Genomic DNA, 16782 nt, shown 5'->3' with positions numbered 1-16782 from the left:
ACTCAGGAATCATGAGGTGCTGGGGCAAATGCCTTACCCTCAGTACTATTACTCCCACTCCTTTAGTGTTCTTTATGGGCACCATTCCATTGTCTTTAACAGATGTTGATATTTCAGAACATTGGTTTTGAAATAGTAGGTGACTTCGAGAGAAAATTATTCATGTGTTTTGGAAGACTTTGATGCTGGAATTTCATAATTTTTTACATGATAAATCACCGTTTCTTTAGTTTTCAGCTGATACACTTTTTGATACGCAGATTGCACTTGAACATTTTTTCGGAATATTAGGACTGTTTGGAGTTTGCACTTAGAATAAAAGTAGTGCTGGGACTGGGAGCTGGCTGGTAGCTTAAAGTGGTAGAGCATAGATGAGGCCCCGTGTTAGGATGTCTGACATTGCATGGTCCCGGGACACTGCTGGTTGTAGTCCCTGTTGAAACAAGCAGTAAAGAGGAATCAAGCCCCAGAGTCCTTCTTTTAAGGATTTTGGAATATTTTGAGTACAGATTATATCAGAGAGCTGAAGGACCTGAGAATTTAGAGAAAGATTTCGTACTGTATTGTCAAGGTATTACTAAATTGTCTGCACAGTTGTGAAAATTATTTTGGCTTTTAATTGATTGGTTATTTCAACCTATGGGTATAGCTCATATCTTCTCATTTGAAATGGTTGTAATCTTGCTTCAGGATGGAAATATCTTTTAGCTAATGTTCACATTTTTTTGGAGGGATTGTAATAGGTGTTATACAATAAAATTTAATGTTAAGTACTTTCAATGAAAGATTATAGGAAGACAGTATAATTTGTTATATTTTGTGACTACCTTCTTGATATTATACTTGCCGCTTTTATGAGATGTGTCCTACAGGGTCAAGTGATTGTGTAAAGAAGACATTTGTAGGCCAGTCATCTGTATCTTTTTGTATTTAATATGGAAGGCAAGAAATTTTATTGTAATTTCCTGAAACCTAAGAATTTTGTATACTTCAGCAAAGATGTTAATAAGTTCATATATTACCATTGTACCTGTGTACCATGATGGCAAAGTGCATTTCTTTCAGCTTTACTAAATATAGAAGTGACACATTTTCAAATATATCTTATAATTTCTAAAAATTGAAACCTCTAGGTAAGTTTGAGTTTTATTTTTTGACATCCTTTATAACCACTTGACATACTGGCTTTTGGTTTCTATGTTTATTTTTCTCAAGATAACTTTCCATTTGGTGTTTTATTGCTTTGTCTAAATCCTGCTTTTAAGTAAGTGATGTGTTTGTACAGCTACATTGTAGTAGTTTCTCTTAGAAGATCAACATTTTTAAATTTCATTTAGTTAACACTTAAATATTTTTAAGGACTCTTAGTTCATGTTAAATTTTGGGTTTGCATTTAGCCACTTAGAAAAAAATATGTAAATTCTTTAAAATTTCAGACCTTTTGGTAGAGTATGTCATATGCAGAAAAAAGATAGTGTCTCCATATGCCAAACACAGTAACAACAAGTCTCACAGTGGAGATGTTACTGGACCTGCTCAAGCAAATCATGAACAACGGAAGGACAGTGCTCTTTACCCCCATAAATTATGTATTTAATATATTAACCAGATACATTTTATTTTCTTCTTTTCATGGGACCAATTTGGAATTTCTTTTTGCGCAATTTAGATTCTTGTGTTTCATTTTTTTAAATACTTACACTTGTCAGGTCTTGATAGTTATTTTGACTGGACCTAAAGAGATTGTGGGCAAAGAAGTGCAAACAGCTTTGATAAGAAAATATATTGAAATCAGTTTCATTGTGTTGGGGCCCGTGTACTTATTGCTGCTGATTTTGAGAGATTGGAGTAAAATAATTAATTTAAATAATTACATTTGAAGAATATTTTTAGTCAGTCAGGTTTTAAAAGCACTTCATTGAATTTGCCATGACAGATTGAAATAATGATCTTGAAACTGTCTTTTAGGTGCATTGATTTAAAACAAAAATCTCAGTTAAGTACAAGTTTTCTTGAAGATACTCTTTCCCTTGCTGTTTTGATGCGTGCTGTATTATATGTGCCAAAATGCAACTTGTTCTTAGATAGAAAGTCAATTAATTTTGTTCATGATCAGTTTAATTTTCTACTGACATTAAAACAATCTAAGTTATCTGAATCAGGCTTCATAAACAAATGTTGAGGGTCCCAGAATATTGCTCCTAGGGTATAACTCAGCTATGGAGTGTGTGCCTTATATGTATGAGACTTTCGATTTGTAGCACCAAAAATAACTTGACAATCAAAAATCTCAATGTTGAGTGACTCTTAAGTTTAAGAGGTACAAATCTTTAGGGTGAGTTAAGAGTCACTAATTATTTGTTGGTCATTATTTCTGATACAAAATTTATCAGGTAACATACTTTTTTCCACAGGTATAATCGGTTGTAAATGAAAGTTAGGATCTAATTTGTTCATAAGAATGCATTAAAGAACTTTTCAATTGGCCTCATTTTTTAGAGTAGTTTTAGGATCTGTTCGCATGGACATACCCAAGAGTCTATAATTTACATTAAAGCTTACTATTGGGATTGTGCACACACTGGGTTTTTGATAAGTAAGTAGTAGCATTTGTCTTGGTCTCTTGCACTAGTTTGACTGCCCTAAAAATCTGCTGTATTCTGCATATGCCATCTTACATAGCAAACTATGCTGCCTTCGACTGTTCCCATTGGTTTTCCTTCTCCAGACTGTCTTGCTGAGAATTATATAGTACATAGCCTTTTTCTGTTTTGTCTTCAGTATCTGCTAGATCTTTTCATGAGCTGATGGTATATTTCTTTTTAATACTGAGCTCTGTTACATTGTTTTGACCTACCACAGTTTGCTACTTAAAGGACATCTTGGTTGCTTCCACGTTTCATCAATTTTGAGTAAAGCTGCTGTGTAAGCATCAGTGTGTAGGCTTTTGTGTGGACGAGTTTTCATATCCTTTCTGTAAATACTGAGAAGCAAGATTCTTGCTGGATCTTATGGTAAGAGTATTTAATTTTGTGTGAATCTTAATTTGTCATTCAAAGGACACATAAATTTTGTATTTCTACCACCAGTTAAATGAGAACTTCTGTTTCTCACTTGCTCGTCCAAACATTAGTTTCATTTGTTAGTGTTTTAAGATACTCGCCTTTGTAATAGTTCTATTGTGTGATCTCGGTTTGCATTTTCCTAATGATACATGGTATATTTTACTTTTGCAGCTATAAAACTAGCATTTTTCTAGTATTTATGGAAACAAATTTGAAAAGTAAATTTCAAAGGGGGAACACCTGCCATAGGTGTATGAAAGCATGGAAGAACACTTCTCAAATTACACCTTTTCTCCCAGCAGTGAGCAAGAAAAAGCTTTGGAAATTACTGTATTTAACTGTCTGAAGGATGTTAAATCTTCTGAGTATTCTCTATTGATTATACTAGAAAATTTACGTGTTATCATTTTAGCTTTATCTATGGGAAAATGTTTACTCTTTCTGTTTTTTTTTTGTTGTTGTTTTTTGGGGGGTTATTTACTCAGTTTAAATTATTTTAGTTTTATAAGGAAAATGAATATGTTAATATATATGCGTTTCTAACTTTGAACTCTTTGTAAAATGGTTTCTTTAAAGATACTTTAAAAACTCTTATGTCAATATATTATTCCAAATATGCTATTTGTTACCCAGCATTATGCTAACAGTTTTTCATTTCTCCCATTGACATTTTTGTGGGCTACAGCCAGAAAATACGGGGCCTTCACTCTTTCGGTATTGGGCGACCGAGCTGTACTGGGAATCAAGTTTGCGGCTTCTTGCAAAGCATGTGTTCCAGGCTTAGAAATTTCTCCCCAGTCCCGATGTTACTATTTTATAAAATCTGGAAGAAAATTCATATTTCCAAGTGCTCAATATAATTTATTTGGGGGGAAATATTTTAGAAATAGCTAAAAATAGAAAGGTCTAATCATACTGTTTGCATCTTGCTATACATCTCTCTAGAATCATATTCCCTTTAGTTGAATGTCTTATGAGGGGTGTGTGTGTGTGTGTGTGTGTGTGTGTGTGTGTGTGTTTTAACATCAGGAATTGTAGCATTTTCTTTATTATGATATCTGAGTCATATAGTGATCTCGACAATTCTTCGAAGCTTTTTGAGAAACCTGGGTTTTATTCCTGGGATCACATGTGATCCTTGAGTTCAGAGCCAGGAGTAAGCTCTCGGCACAACCAGGTGTGGCATTTAAAAAAATGAAAAAAGAAAAAGTATCAATTATGAAGGGCAGAGTGAATAGTGCTGCTCAGGCATTTGCCTTGCACTTGCTTCATCCAGGTTTGATCCCCAGCATCCTATATGGTCCTCTGAGCAGAGCCAGGAATAACCTTTGAGCATCGCTGGGTGTGCCCCAGAAGACTGGGGGGAAAAAAAAGTAAAAAAGAATATTGATCTGAACTTAGGAATAGTGGTTCTCAGACTTTTGGTTTTAAGAACCCTTTATGGGATTTAAAATTTATTTTCAATAAAATAATTTTTAAAATTAGTTATATTTAATTGAGCCGGAGTGATAGCATAGTGGGTAGGGCATTTGCCTTGCACGCATCCGACCTGGGTGCGATTCCTCTGCCCTTCTCAGAGAGCCAGACAAGCTACCAAGAGTATTCCGCCTGCATGGCAAAGCCTGGCAAGCTATCTGTAACGTTATTAGATATGCAAAAAAAACAAGTAACAACAAGTCTTTCCATGGAAACGTTACTGGTGCCCACTTGAGAAAATTGATGAATAATAGGAGGACAGTGGTAGGACAGTGCTACTGTATTTAATTAATGTGGGACCCCTTCCCCACACACAATGTTTTTGCTTAGGTTATTTCGGTGTTTATTATATTACAAATTAAAAATTTCTAAGAAACTTGGATAGAATATTAAACTTTTGGGATGGGGAAATCTCTTTATTGTTCAACTTTACTGATGAGAAGAAGGGAATTGTAACTGTTTCTTAGTGTTTTACTGCATTTGTTCTATTTGCCTCAGCATTCCATCTATTTTGAAATGTTCTCTTGCTTATATAGTATATGACTTAGCCATGGTACGTAGAGTTTACCCTATGTACTCATAGTTTATCCTTTGTACACATTGTTTACACATAGTTTACCCTTTTCAGAACACTGGACATTCTTTGATACAATAATAAAATAAGCTGTTTTCTTAAAAACATTCTTTTCTGTTTGATTCCTTGGTTTATATTCAACTTTAAATGTTGAAGTTTTGGGGCCGGAGTGATAGTACAACAGGTAGGGCCTTTGCCTTGCACGCGGCTTACCTGGGTTAGATCTCTGGCATCCCATATGGTCTCCCAAGCACCACCAGGAGTAATTCCTGAGTGCAGAGGCAGGAGTAACCCCTGATATTGCTGGGTGTGACCCAAAAAGCAAGGGAAAAAGGCTTGTTTTTTTACGCATATAATTTTATAATGACATGTATCAAATTAAGAGTAATACGGGAACCAGTTCATTATTCAGACTATGTAGTTTTGGGGCCATACCGATATTGCTCAGGGCGTACTCCATGCTCCTCTCAGGGATCACTTCCGGCGTCGCTGGGGGTCCGTGTGTAGCTCTGGGACTAAGTTTCAGTGTATTAAACTCAAATCATATTTTCCTGTTTGGCATTGGGGGTAGTTGGCAAAACTCAGCAGTGCTAATGACATTGTTCTCAGCAGTAACATTGATCCCTGATGACCATATACAATGAAAGGGACTAAAGCTGCAGTTGGCAGCATAGAAACCAAACACCTCACCTCCTGTACTTCCTCTCTGACCCCATCTTTCTTACTGTGTACCAGCTAGTCACCCACAAATATTGTCAGGTACCTAAAGGGATGTCTATCAAATGTTTTTTCAAGTAAAACATATTTTTTTCAATGTAAAATGTCTTCGCTTTTAACTTCCAACCCAATTTTTAAAAAGGCTCTTTTGAAATTATCTTACCTCAGGATGCATCATAAGAACTGTGTTTGGGCCACATACAGCTATGTGTATGGCTTGTCCTTCGCTGTGCCCAGGGATCACTCCTGTGAGGCTGGAACATATGTCTTTCCTTTGTTCGCAGTTTGCAAAGCAAGTGCCCTGTACTATAGCTTTGGCCCCAAACTTAAGAATTTTCATATGTATTATATTCTTTTTTCCTATTTTTTGTTACAAGTATGTGAAGGATCACTGTCACTGTCCTCCCATTGTTCATCGATTTGCTCGAGTGGGCCCAGTAACGTCTCCATTGTGAGACTCTGTGTTACTGTGTTTGGCATATCGAATCCGTCACAGGGAGCTTGCCAGGCTTTGCCGTGCGGGTGAGATACTCTCGGTAGCTTGCCGGGCTCTCCGAGAGGGGTGGAGGAATCGAACTCGGGTCGGCCATGTTGGCTGCTTGCCAGGCAAGAACCGTACCCGCTGTGCTTTTGCTCCAGCCCATGTGAAGGTTAGGATATTAAAAGTGAATGCTAGTGTCTTGTTATATCCTAAGGATTTTCAGCCCATCCCTGGGTTTTTTTGTTTTTGAATTTTGAGAGTTAAATGCTTATAACTAAATTTGATATTTTAAGACATGAATTAGTTTTGCTTGTGGAGTTTTTGCAAGGTTGTTGGAAATTCATAGTATTTTGTGAATCACACATTATGAACTGTTTTAATGAAATACTACTTTGATATTAGATATCCTTTTTTTTTAAATTTTTATTAGTGAAACATCATGAGGTACAGTTGTAGACTTACAAATTTTTGTGCTTCGGTTTCAGTTATACAATGATCAAGTACCCATCTCTCCACCACGGGTCTCTCCCACCCACCATTCCCCCCATCCCACCCTGCCTTTGTGGCAGGGCATTCCCTTTTGTTCTCTCTCTCCTTTTGGGTGTTGTGTTTTGCAAAAGAGGCATTGAGTGGCAATCATGTTTGGTCTATAGTCTACTTTCAGCAAGCTTTTCCCATCCTGGGAGGATCCTCCCAACACCCTTTATTTGGTGCTCCCTTCTCTATCTGAATCACACATTATGAACTGTTTTAATGAAATACTACTTTGATATTAGATATCCTTTTTTTTAAAATTTTTATTAGTGAAACATCATGAGGTACAGTTGTAGACTTACAAATTTTTGTGCTTCGGTTTCAGTTATACAATGATCAAGTACCCATCTCTCCACCATGGGTCTCTCCCACCCACCATTCCCCCCATCCCACCCTGCCTTTGTGGCAGGGCATTCCCTTTTGTTCTCTCTCTCCTTTTGGGTGTCCCATATGGTCCCCCAAGCACCGCCAGGAGTAATTCCTGAGTGCATGAGCCAGGAATAACCCCTGAGTATTGTTGGGTGTGACCTAAAAAGCAAAAATAAATAAAACCATTAAAAAATTAAATATTCTTGTGGAATTCAGGTTAATATGGGATATAAGACTCTTGTCATGTGGTGGCAGCCACAACCCTGGTTAGGATCCTGGCATGACATGTAGTACTCTTGACAACTGCCTGGGCCCAATCCTGAGCATAGAGCAAGGAATAGTCCCTCAACCCTGCAGCCATCCAAACCCTTATCCTACCTTCTCTTCCACCCCCCCACCCCCTAAAAAAATGAAAATGCCTGTGAAGGTGGTAACTGTATAAACTCTTGACAGTAGGCTATAGATTAGCTGCTATAACGGTATGACCCTGAGTTCCTTATTGTTTTGGCTTTTGGGTCACGATTTGGCAGTATTTTGGCAGCTATTTCTTCCCGATGATCTCGGGCTCAAACAGCTTGAACTCCTGTCTCATCAGTTCTTGAGTAAGTTTTTGAACAGTTTTGTACTTTCATTTTATAATGTCTAGAATGGACTTAATAGCAGTAGACATTTTATAAGACTTTAGAGGAATTAGTTAAGTTGCCTTATCATTTTATTACTCTTGAGTTTTTAGATTCTAAGATGTGACTTTATATTAGGCCACAACTCCTAGTAGTAATGCTTTAGTAATAATGGAATTGCAAATGGCCATGTTGTATGCCAACTCCAATTTAAAATAAATTAGCAATTCTTAGATAAAATTGTCTTTTGCATTTTATGCATAATAACACAGTTTCAGTATGTGACAGTTGGCTCTTATGCTTGGTTTTTATAATTATAAGTACTGCCGTCTTTTTTTAAGACTACCTTCAGGGACTTGGAGATAGTGCAGTGGGTAAGGCATTTGCCTTGCACATGGCCTATCTGAATTTGATCCCTAGCACCTTGGGGTATTTATTGGGAGTAAACCCACGAAACTCCACTCATTTGCCATCTCTGCTCCTCTTTTTTTGGAGGGGGGGCAAAAATAACTAAAAAAATAACTAGATTGATGTTTCTAGTTATACTGTTTTTTTTTGTTGGTCATTTTCCCCTGAAACGTCTAATTATTAAGAAAAAATATTAATTTTTTATGGGAAATGTAACTGCTAAACAAGTTGAATGTTCCGTTTTATTGCAAAATGCTGTAATAAACATGATTTTTAACATTAGTTAAAATTGTAAGACATTCTGGTTTTCTTAAACAAGATAATAGTTTTCCTCTACATAGAAATCAGTAATATCAAAATGATCCTTGCAGTGCCAGATTGACTGGAGATTTGTATTTTGACAACAAAGGATAAGGAAGTACCCATTTAAAACATTCTTATTGGCAGTTTAAACTGTCTATCTTTGCTTCCAAGTGAATTAACAAACAAAATGATCTCCAAATAGCTCAATTGTTGGTACAAAGGAAGGAAATTATAAATATCAGCTATGACCTTAAGACTAATTGTACAAACAAGCCTAGTGCAGTCATTCATATTTTTCCCTATCATATAGATGATAATGAGTGATAATGAATCCCCTTTTCTTAGAATTGAAACAAGTATTTTAGAAGCAATCAGCTTTGGTAAACAGCAAGACAATAACTATTAATCCTTTAAATTAGATGTTGCTTTCCTAATCTTTCTTTGTAGGGGCAGATCCTAAGTTAAAAATACAGTCCTGAAAGAAATTGCTATAGTCCTGAAGCTTTTGCTTCTCATCGCTGTGCTTTCATCCCCACAAAATTAGATAGAATTTGTGTTTTACTTTGGTGCTAAAATATCATCTTTTCTAATAACAAGTACCTGGGTATGCTGAAGTAGTTTATGTTCTATGTTGAGGTAAATAGCTTAATTTGTTAGTATTGCTAGGTAAGACTATGATGTAGTACTTAGTATATAATAGGGAAATTACATGAATCTCATCAGGAGAGTTCTTGTAAAATTGGCTAATCAATAACTCCATACATAAAAGGTTTTCTTTATTGCCTTATAATCACTTTTCACCAATATTTTGTATTATTGAAAATACTAAATTATTCTTTAGATTTGGGCATCATTGCTTATCTTTTTTTTAAATGCTGTATCAGAAATTGGAAAATGATCACCAAATAATAGTAGAAATTTCAGTTATGTTGAATAATTTCATGTGCTATTTTAACTTTCAGTGTATTTCTGTATAACTATAGTTAATAAAATTTCATAAGAAACAGTTTTCGTATTGACATTTAAGACAGTTTGAATATTTGTATGACTTTCTTTTGGTAAAGACATTTTATTTCAAAACTTGTCAGCTGTCTAGTAACACTTTTCTTAGCTTTCCCAGTATAATGCTGAAATAAAGGAAAGTAGTATATGTCACGTTTTTGGTGTTCGCTGGTTTGTGGTTGTAGGTCATGGAAAAATTGGGTATTTGAATAAAATGCAAACGTGAATCGCAGCATTTCTAAAATGATCATTATTTTAAACTTTATTTTTGGCTTGGTATTTAAATCATAGATGTTATATGATTGAATATATATTTGAATGGAAAAATGGTAGGAGTCATTTCTTGTTTTAAGACATTAATAACTTTAGAGGGAAAATGAGTCAATGACCATGGTGGTTATTCCTGGTGATCTAGATATCTTTATTTTACCTGTCAGAATTAAAATATTTAAAACATTCTGTGGTAGATTTTATATCAGCTGCCGTATTAGTAACCCCGTGATTTAACACTTAGTGCATTTGTATTTTACTTGGGTGACTGACTTTTCTTTTCAGTGTTCTGGCATTTGGAAAATTTGAAAAATTGAATGGAAAGTGATGTCCCAATTTATTCTTTTCTTTTTGATTTTAGATGGGAAATGTAAAAGTCATAAGATCGATAGGTTGACTGTGCCAACTTATGCTTACTTACAGAGAGAACAGGAAATGAGAATGGGTGATATGGGTCCCCGTGGAGCAATAAACATGGGAGGTAGGGATTCGAAGCAAAGACTTCGGTGACTTACTTGTGATTTTGGGGGGAACTGTACATGCTGTCTGTGGTATCTCTATGTCAGTAAAAAAAACTAAAATATGTAACCAACATTTTCAATAGTCGAGTCTATTACACACATTAGATGAAAATAAAAAGATACATGCCATAGGAAGAACTTTTTTTAAGGTTAAAATATGTTTGTATTAGGGGGTTTATGAAAGAAACCTGTTAACCAGGTTTTGATATATACCCTGAAACTTTAGTTGTTGCATTGTACCTTGGAATTGTTAGTTTTTCAGTTGCAGTGTTTTAAAAAGTTTTTGAGAGTATTTTATAAAGTTCTGTTTCAAGATAATGTCTTTGTGTAACTTTAAATTTGTTTTTGAATTTTTGACTTGTATTTAGCATTTTTCCTTAACCTATAACACTGTGCACAGAAGTGCACTTTTGGGGGACATCTGTGACTTTTAAGGACATGAGTTGTGCATTGCATATTTAGTCTATATTTAGTCAAATACTATAGGTTTTATGTGAAAAATTTTTTAAAGCCCCTAGATGAGTATTTTCAGTGTTGATTGTACAATCTGGGTTTTGGCAAAGTATAAAAATAAGCCTAGGGAGAACAGTTGTTTGATGGTAAAGTAGGTCTTATTCAGTGTGGACCTTGATGTCATGAGCTTCACATTTGTCCCAGAGAAAGTATTTCTAAGTTGAAATCTTTACATAACCCAGATAAAGATGTTGTTTCACAGATTACATTACTGTACATTTTAGTGAATGTAACAAATACCCACCGAGCAAATGCCATAAATTCCATATACTGTGTGGAGTAAAATAATCTTAAAATTTCTGATACGTTGAATAAGCATTTTCTATTATCAGTGTTTTTCCTAGATAGATTATCTTGAATCATGATTTGTTGTTTACCCCGTGACTTTACTTACTACTAATTTGTAGTTTCTGAGCAAATTAACCAGAACACATGACCTTTTAACATACAAACTTAATTATGGGAGCTAGAGAGATAGTGATGATAGGCAGTGGATACAGTGCTTACCTGCACATGGTCAATCCACGCTTGATCCCCACTGCCCATATGACCCACCAAACCCTACCAGGAGTAATCCTTGAGTTCAGAGCCAGGATTAAGCCCTGAGCACTGCAAGAAAACAAACTTGGTTGTCAAGTTAGTGTGATGGATAAGTGAAAAAATCAGTGAACTAAGAGTGCATACATTATGAATTGTGAAGCATAATTGAGTAAGGTAGTGTACAAGTACTTTCTTGACGTGGTCTATAATAAAATTCAGATTATTTTTAGGATTATAAGGGTATAGATAATTTTAAATTTTGAAATGCTGTTAACAATGACTAGTAATTAACATCAAAACCAAATTAAAAAGATTTTCTTGTCTTTTTTTTTCTTTAATTTTTTAAAAAAATCTTTAGCTTTGTGGTGAGAGTTTCTTTCTCCCTCCCCCATCCTTTTAAAACTTTTTTCTGACCCAGAAAAGACTCTGACTGGCTTGATTTATAATTTTATCAGCATGCACTTTAAAATTTTTTCTTGTTAAAAATTTAAGAAAATTTAGAAATTTTGATATCATATTCACTAGAATCTTACTATAAAAGACACCCTAAATTTCAGTCCAGGTTTTCTCCTGTATAATACAAGACTTTATCCTGAAGATTGATTTGGATATATGAAGCATCATCATAGTTGAGTGTCAGTGTTGTATTTGTGAAGTCATGTCCTGTTAATAAGTTACACTGAATGTAGAAGAAAGGTTTTTTTGAGGGGGTGGCCTGTAACCTGTTTCCATTCCAAATAGAACAATTATACAAAGACTTTATAGCAAAAGTACTGACATAATTTAGATCTTAACATGGATCCTAAATCTAAACTTAGTAGTACCTATAAAAAGAGGAATATGTAATGACTAGAAATTACTGTAATGGCAATTAGAAATACTGTTTTTAAAACATATTCTATGTTTCAATTACATTCTATTAGTACCAGGAGCGAAAAAAATACTTTTTTTTTTTTTTAAGGAAAGTTGTAAGATTTCACTGCCCCCGTCTCATTTTTGTTGTGGGGTATATTGTTGAAGTCTACAAAAAATTATTTATTATAGGTTTGCTAAGGAAATTGAAATTTTCTTCTATAGTGAAGATTCATCATCAGAATCTTTTTGATATTAAGTACATAATTGTTAGGAAGTTGTTACCTAATATTCATAATGTCTATATTTTTTGGGGGATTGGGTTGAGAAGAGCTGAATATTGCCGAGGGCCTGTTAAATCGTGGAACCTCTGCTGTTCTCTGGACTCAGCCATAAACTAAACGTCATGTTAGGTTTTATGTAGTGAGATGTTATATAGAGCTTGTAGTCTTTGGTTGCAATGAAAACTACAATGCATGCTGACACTGTCGTGTGCTTTTGGAAAGTTGACCTACATGATGAAAAATTAGAAGAAAATGCTAAAATGAAGTTACCGTTTTAAAATGAAATTTTAATAATAAACCAACTATGAATACTTAAGATACTTAATACTTAGGTAACTAAAGTTACCTAAAATCTTATGTGACTCCATTATAAATGGAGTATTATAGCTCAGACACTTGCAATTAATGAGGCATGTGATGAGATAAAATATATGATGGGTATCTGATTGTTCCCATTCCAAAATTTCAATATGATGAAATTCTCAGTTTCAATATTTTATCTATTTCATGTCAGATTCGATTTTTTTTTTAAACATCCTGTCGTGCTCAGGGTTTACTCCTGACTGTGTTCTGGTATCACTCTTGGCAGTGCTTGGGCACCATATGGGATGCCAGGGATTGAATCTGGTCAGCTGCTTGCAAGGCAAACACCCTGCCTACTGTGCAATTGCTCCGACCCTTTCAGTTGCTTTTAGAAGTTTTATACTATCATTTCAGTGTTTTTGTTTATAGATTATTTATGAATTTATATATATATATATAAAGTTTAAAAAATAAGCCTCTTTGAACTTAGGGTGTTAAGTAACTGATATCCAAGAGGTTACAGTTAAACTATGAATTGAGGTTTCCCCTATTACAACTTAATTAAATTTAATATGTGATAAAAAAGTTTTTAGTTAATACTTTTGCTAAGTGATTTTCTTTGCTTTTAAACTGGTAGAATGGTCACCAGTGTTGAGGAATGTTTGACTAAATTAAGCTAAAATAATAGTAAATAATACTTAACTTTCATACATTTATAGTTTTAAAATTTCTTAAGTAATTGATAATTATCTCATTTGTTACAACGTCTTTGGGGTATAAAAACTACAGTAAGGGTGATAGCTTTTTGCACAGTAGATAATTGTGTCCTTCTTTCTCAAAAAAGAAAAATTATTTTAGTAATACTTTTATTATTAAATTGCCTGTGTTGTTTGAAATTTTTGATGTTTGCTAAACGAAGATAGGACAGCTCTAAGTATAGATTGTTTTGCATAGATGCGTTTAGCCCAGCACCAGCTGGTAACCAAGGTCCTCCTCCAATGATGGGTATGAATATGAACAACAGAGGAACTATAACTGGCCCGCCAATGGGTCCTGGTCCTGCCATGGGACCAGAAGGAGCTGCAAATATGGGAACTCCAATGATGCCAGATAATGGAGCAGTGGTAATGTATCATGAACATTATTTTAATTATATGCTATAATATGTATTCTTGCCTCAAAGATAACTTCACACTTAGCATGATTCGGCACCTTTTTTTTGGGCAGTGAATATCTAATGAAGAAAAATGACTTTGTGAAGTTACGTTGATCTATGAGAATTAATATCCAGAGTTAAAATTAATGTCCATTGCATGCTTTTTGTCTTGAAGTTTATAGCAAATACAAATGCTGACGACAGTTAATTTTCATTGTCTATTTACCGGGATTCAGTGTTGTGGTCAAATATTTTGATTATGATCTTAGCCTATGTGAATTCATAACCTTTAATGGGAAGCAAAACTTCAGTGTTTGTGATGCTCAATTTTGGGTAAATATTTTATATACAAAGGTTTTGTGCTATTAATTTCAGATAACTGAGTTATAAAATTACTTAATTTTATGCATCTTTTAAGCTTATTTAATTTGTGGACAGTATTCGGACTTGAGAGTGTGAAGATATCTTTGGTTTAAATAATAATTTTTTATTAGATTTGAGTATCTGTAAGGCTGGTTCATTTCCCTTAAGACTTGTCACTCTAATATATGAGGCCTTATATTTAGAAAATATTTTCTCATTTATGTATTGCTAACACTTGCTCATTTAGAAAAAGCAAACATGTTATTTGTATGTTTTGAGAAGTCACTTCACTTTCGAATTGACCACAGTAATTAAAGAGGAAGAGAGCATTGCTGAGTCAATATGGCCTTGGTTGTAAATCGATCCAGATCTCAGAAGTGGCAAAAGTGAATATGAATCTTAGAAATTAAGGAGTTTAGTTTTATCAGTCTAATTTTTTCAATGCAATATTTTTAGAATTTGAGAAAATTGTGTATATGCTATGTGTTTTTTTTTTTTAACATTTTTTGTACTGGGAAGAATGGGCAGTGCCATAATGCTTACTAGATGGCACATTCTTCAGCAAGGCTGTATTTTATAGTGCACTACTGAAAGTAAAGATTTATGCTACTCTGAAGTTTTTTTGAAGCTGAATCATAATAAATAACTTAGAAGTAAGCTAAGCTGACTGACCCCCCCTTTTCCTGTCTCCTTGAAGTTGTGAACTTTATTTAAATATTGTCCTTGAGTTTGTTTGCACTGACATTTTATTTTAGTACTGTGCTTTTGGAATTCTTTTGTTCTTTGATGAATATATGTGGTTATTTTGTAGGTTTTTTTATATATGTCATACAGTATATTTTAGTGAACAGTTTTTAAACTTTTCTCAGTAATAGGCATTTTGGAAGTTTCCGTGTTGAAATTTAGTTTTTTTTGTGTTTACATTAATAATTTTTACACTAAAAGCTTTGTTGAAATTTTAACAATGTCCTTTATAAACAATGTGATACTACTACCCATTTTTTTCTGATTATTTGAATAAAGTTTTTATTATACATGGTTATGTGCAAGTATAAACCTGAACAGAAAACTGAACAGTATTATAATATTGATTTAGGTAGGTTGAAGATGTCATTCACTTCGTATGATCAGTCCTTTTTTAAGTGTGTATGTGTGTGTATGCTTGTGTGTGCGCGGGGGTGTGTGAGAGAAATTGGGAATGGCATTTGCAATATGTAATTCTTCAGATGCTTCTTTGAAACACTTTTTCAAACATAGTAACTAATTAAATTGCTCCTTTCTTCCTTCTATGTATGATCCTGATTCTGCTGGACTTTCTGCTGAACTTCATGACATCACCACTTGGGATTTTGCCAATTTTTCTTGTCACTTACATTTGGCGTGTTCCAAATGGACTTCATATTTATTATGTGATATTACATAGCACAATGATAGATTTCCACAAGGACCACCATCACAGATGGGATCGCCTATGGGCAGTAGAACAGGTTCTGAGACCCCTCAGGCGCCAATAAGTGGTGTAGGTCCTGTTAGTGGTGGTCCTGGTGGGTTTGGTAGAGGAGGCCAAGGGGGCAACTTTGAAGGCCCTAATAAGCGTCGTAGATATTAAATATTCTTTATTGGATATTTAGAGAAAAAAATTTAGTGGTATGCCTTTTCACTTTTACCTGTTACTTGGAAGAAATGGTTTTATTGTTAATGTATGTAGACTTTTAAAGTTTTCTTTTGTAAAACTTGAGGTTTTTGTATTTTTCTTTATTCATAAGCTTTGTAGGTTAGAATGGTAATGATGATGATGTTCATCATTGTGAATGTTAAAAATATTGTTGTGACTAGCTAAATTTAAGTATGCCATAGTACTGTGAAATCTATGTAGTTACTTAATCTCAATAAAGAAATCATTTTGGATCATTTAAAAATGTTATTAGTGGTATATTCCCTTATAGTTTTGCCTAACCTTGCTATAGCAGTAATAACTTTGCTTTAATCCAGTCCATTTGACAAAATGATTTTCTGTGTTTTAGTTTGTGCAAGTGGCACTTAGAAATGTAGTGAGAACTTATGTCATTAAGTGTAGATAGTACAGCAGGGAAGGGTGGGATGAGGGTGCTTACATGTATGACCCATGGCTGTGCTTTGAAATCAGTTACTGTCTACATTTTATAGATTCTGAATATTTAAATATGAGGAGTAATAAGGATCTTTATCCTTTATTATTTTTTTTTCTGAAATTAACATGCTGAATCTTTTAGGGGGGAAAGAATCTGTTTGGATGGAGGCGAATCTGTTTTGCTTTAATGTCTTTGTAACATCTGCCATTTTAAATTGATTTTTTTTTTCTTTTCGGGTCACACCCAGCAATGCTCAGGGGTTACTCCTGGCTCAGCACTCAGGAATTACTCCTGAGTGCTTGTGGGACCATATGGGATGC

At 34.4% G+C, this 16782-nt stretch overlaps 1 protein-coding gene across 1 annotated transcript in view; it reads left to right on the top strand.

The window, feature by feature from the left end:
- PSPC1 (paraspeckle component 1) overlaps positions 1 to 16433 on the top strand; it is a 58880-nt gene extending 42447 nt beyond the window's left edge. Inside the window, exons 7-9 of the mRNA XM_056132960.1 lie at positions 10243 to 10300; positions 13787 to 13956; positions 15775 to 16433. Of these exons, the coding sequence (XP_055988935.1) occupies positions 10243 to 10300; positions 13787 to 13956; positions 15775 to 15960 (414 nt within the window). The 3' untranslated portion in view covers positions 15961 to 16433. The remainder of the gene's footprint in view (positions 1 to 10242; positions 10301 to 13786; positions 13957 to 15774) is intronic.
- Positions 16434 to 16782: the final 349 nt, after the last annotated feature.

The sequence above is a fragment of the Sorex fumeus genome, unplaced genomic scaffold (genome assembly GCF_029834395.1).
Source record: "Sorex fumeus unplaced genomic scaffold, SorFum_2.1 ptg000095l, whole genome shotgun sequence".
NCBI classification, from domain to species: Eukaryota; Metazoa; Chordata; class Mammalia; order Eulipotyphla; family Soricidae; genus Sorex; species Sorex fumeus.
Note: the sequence above shows the minus strand (reverse complement) of the source record. Positions and strands in the feature narration are given on the sequence as shown.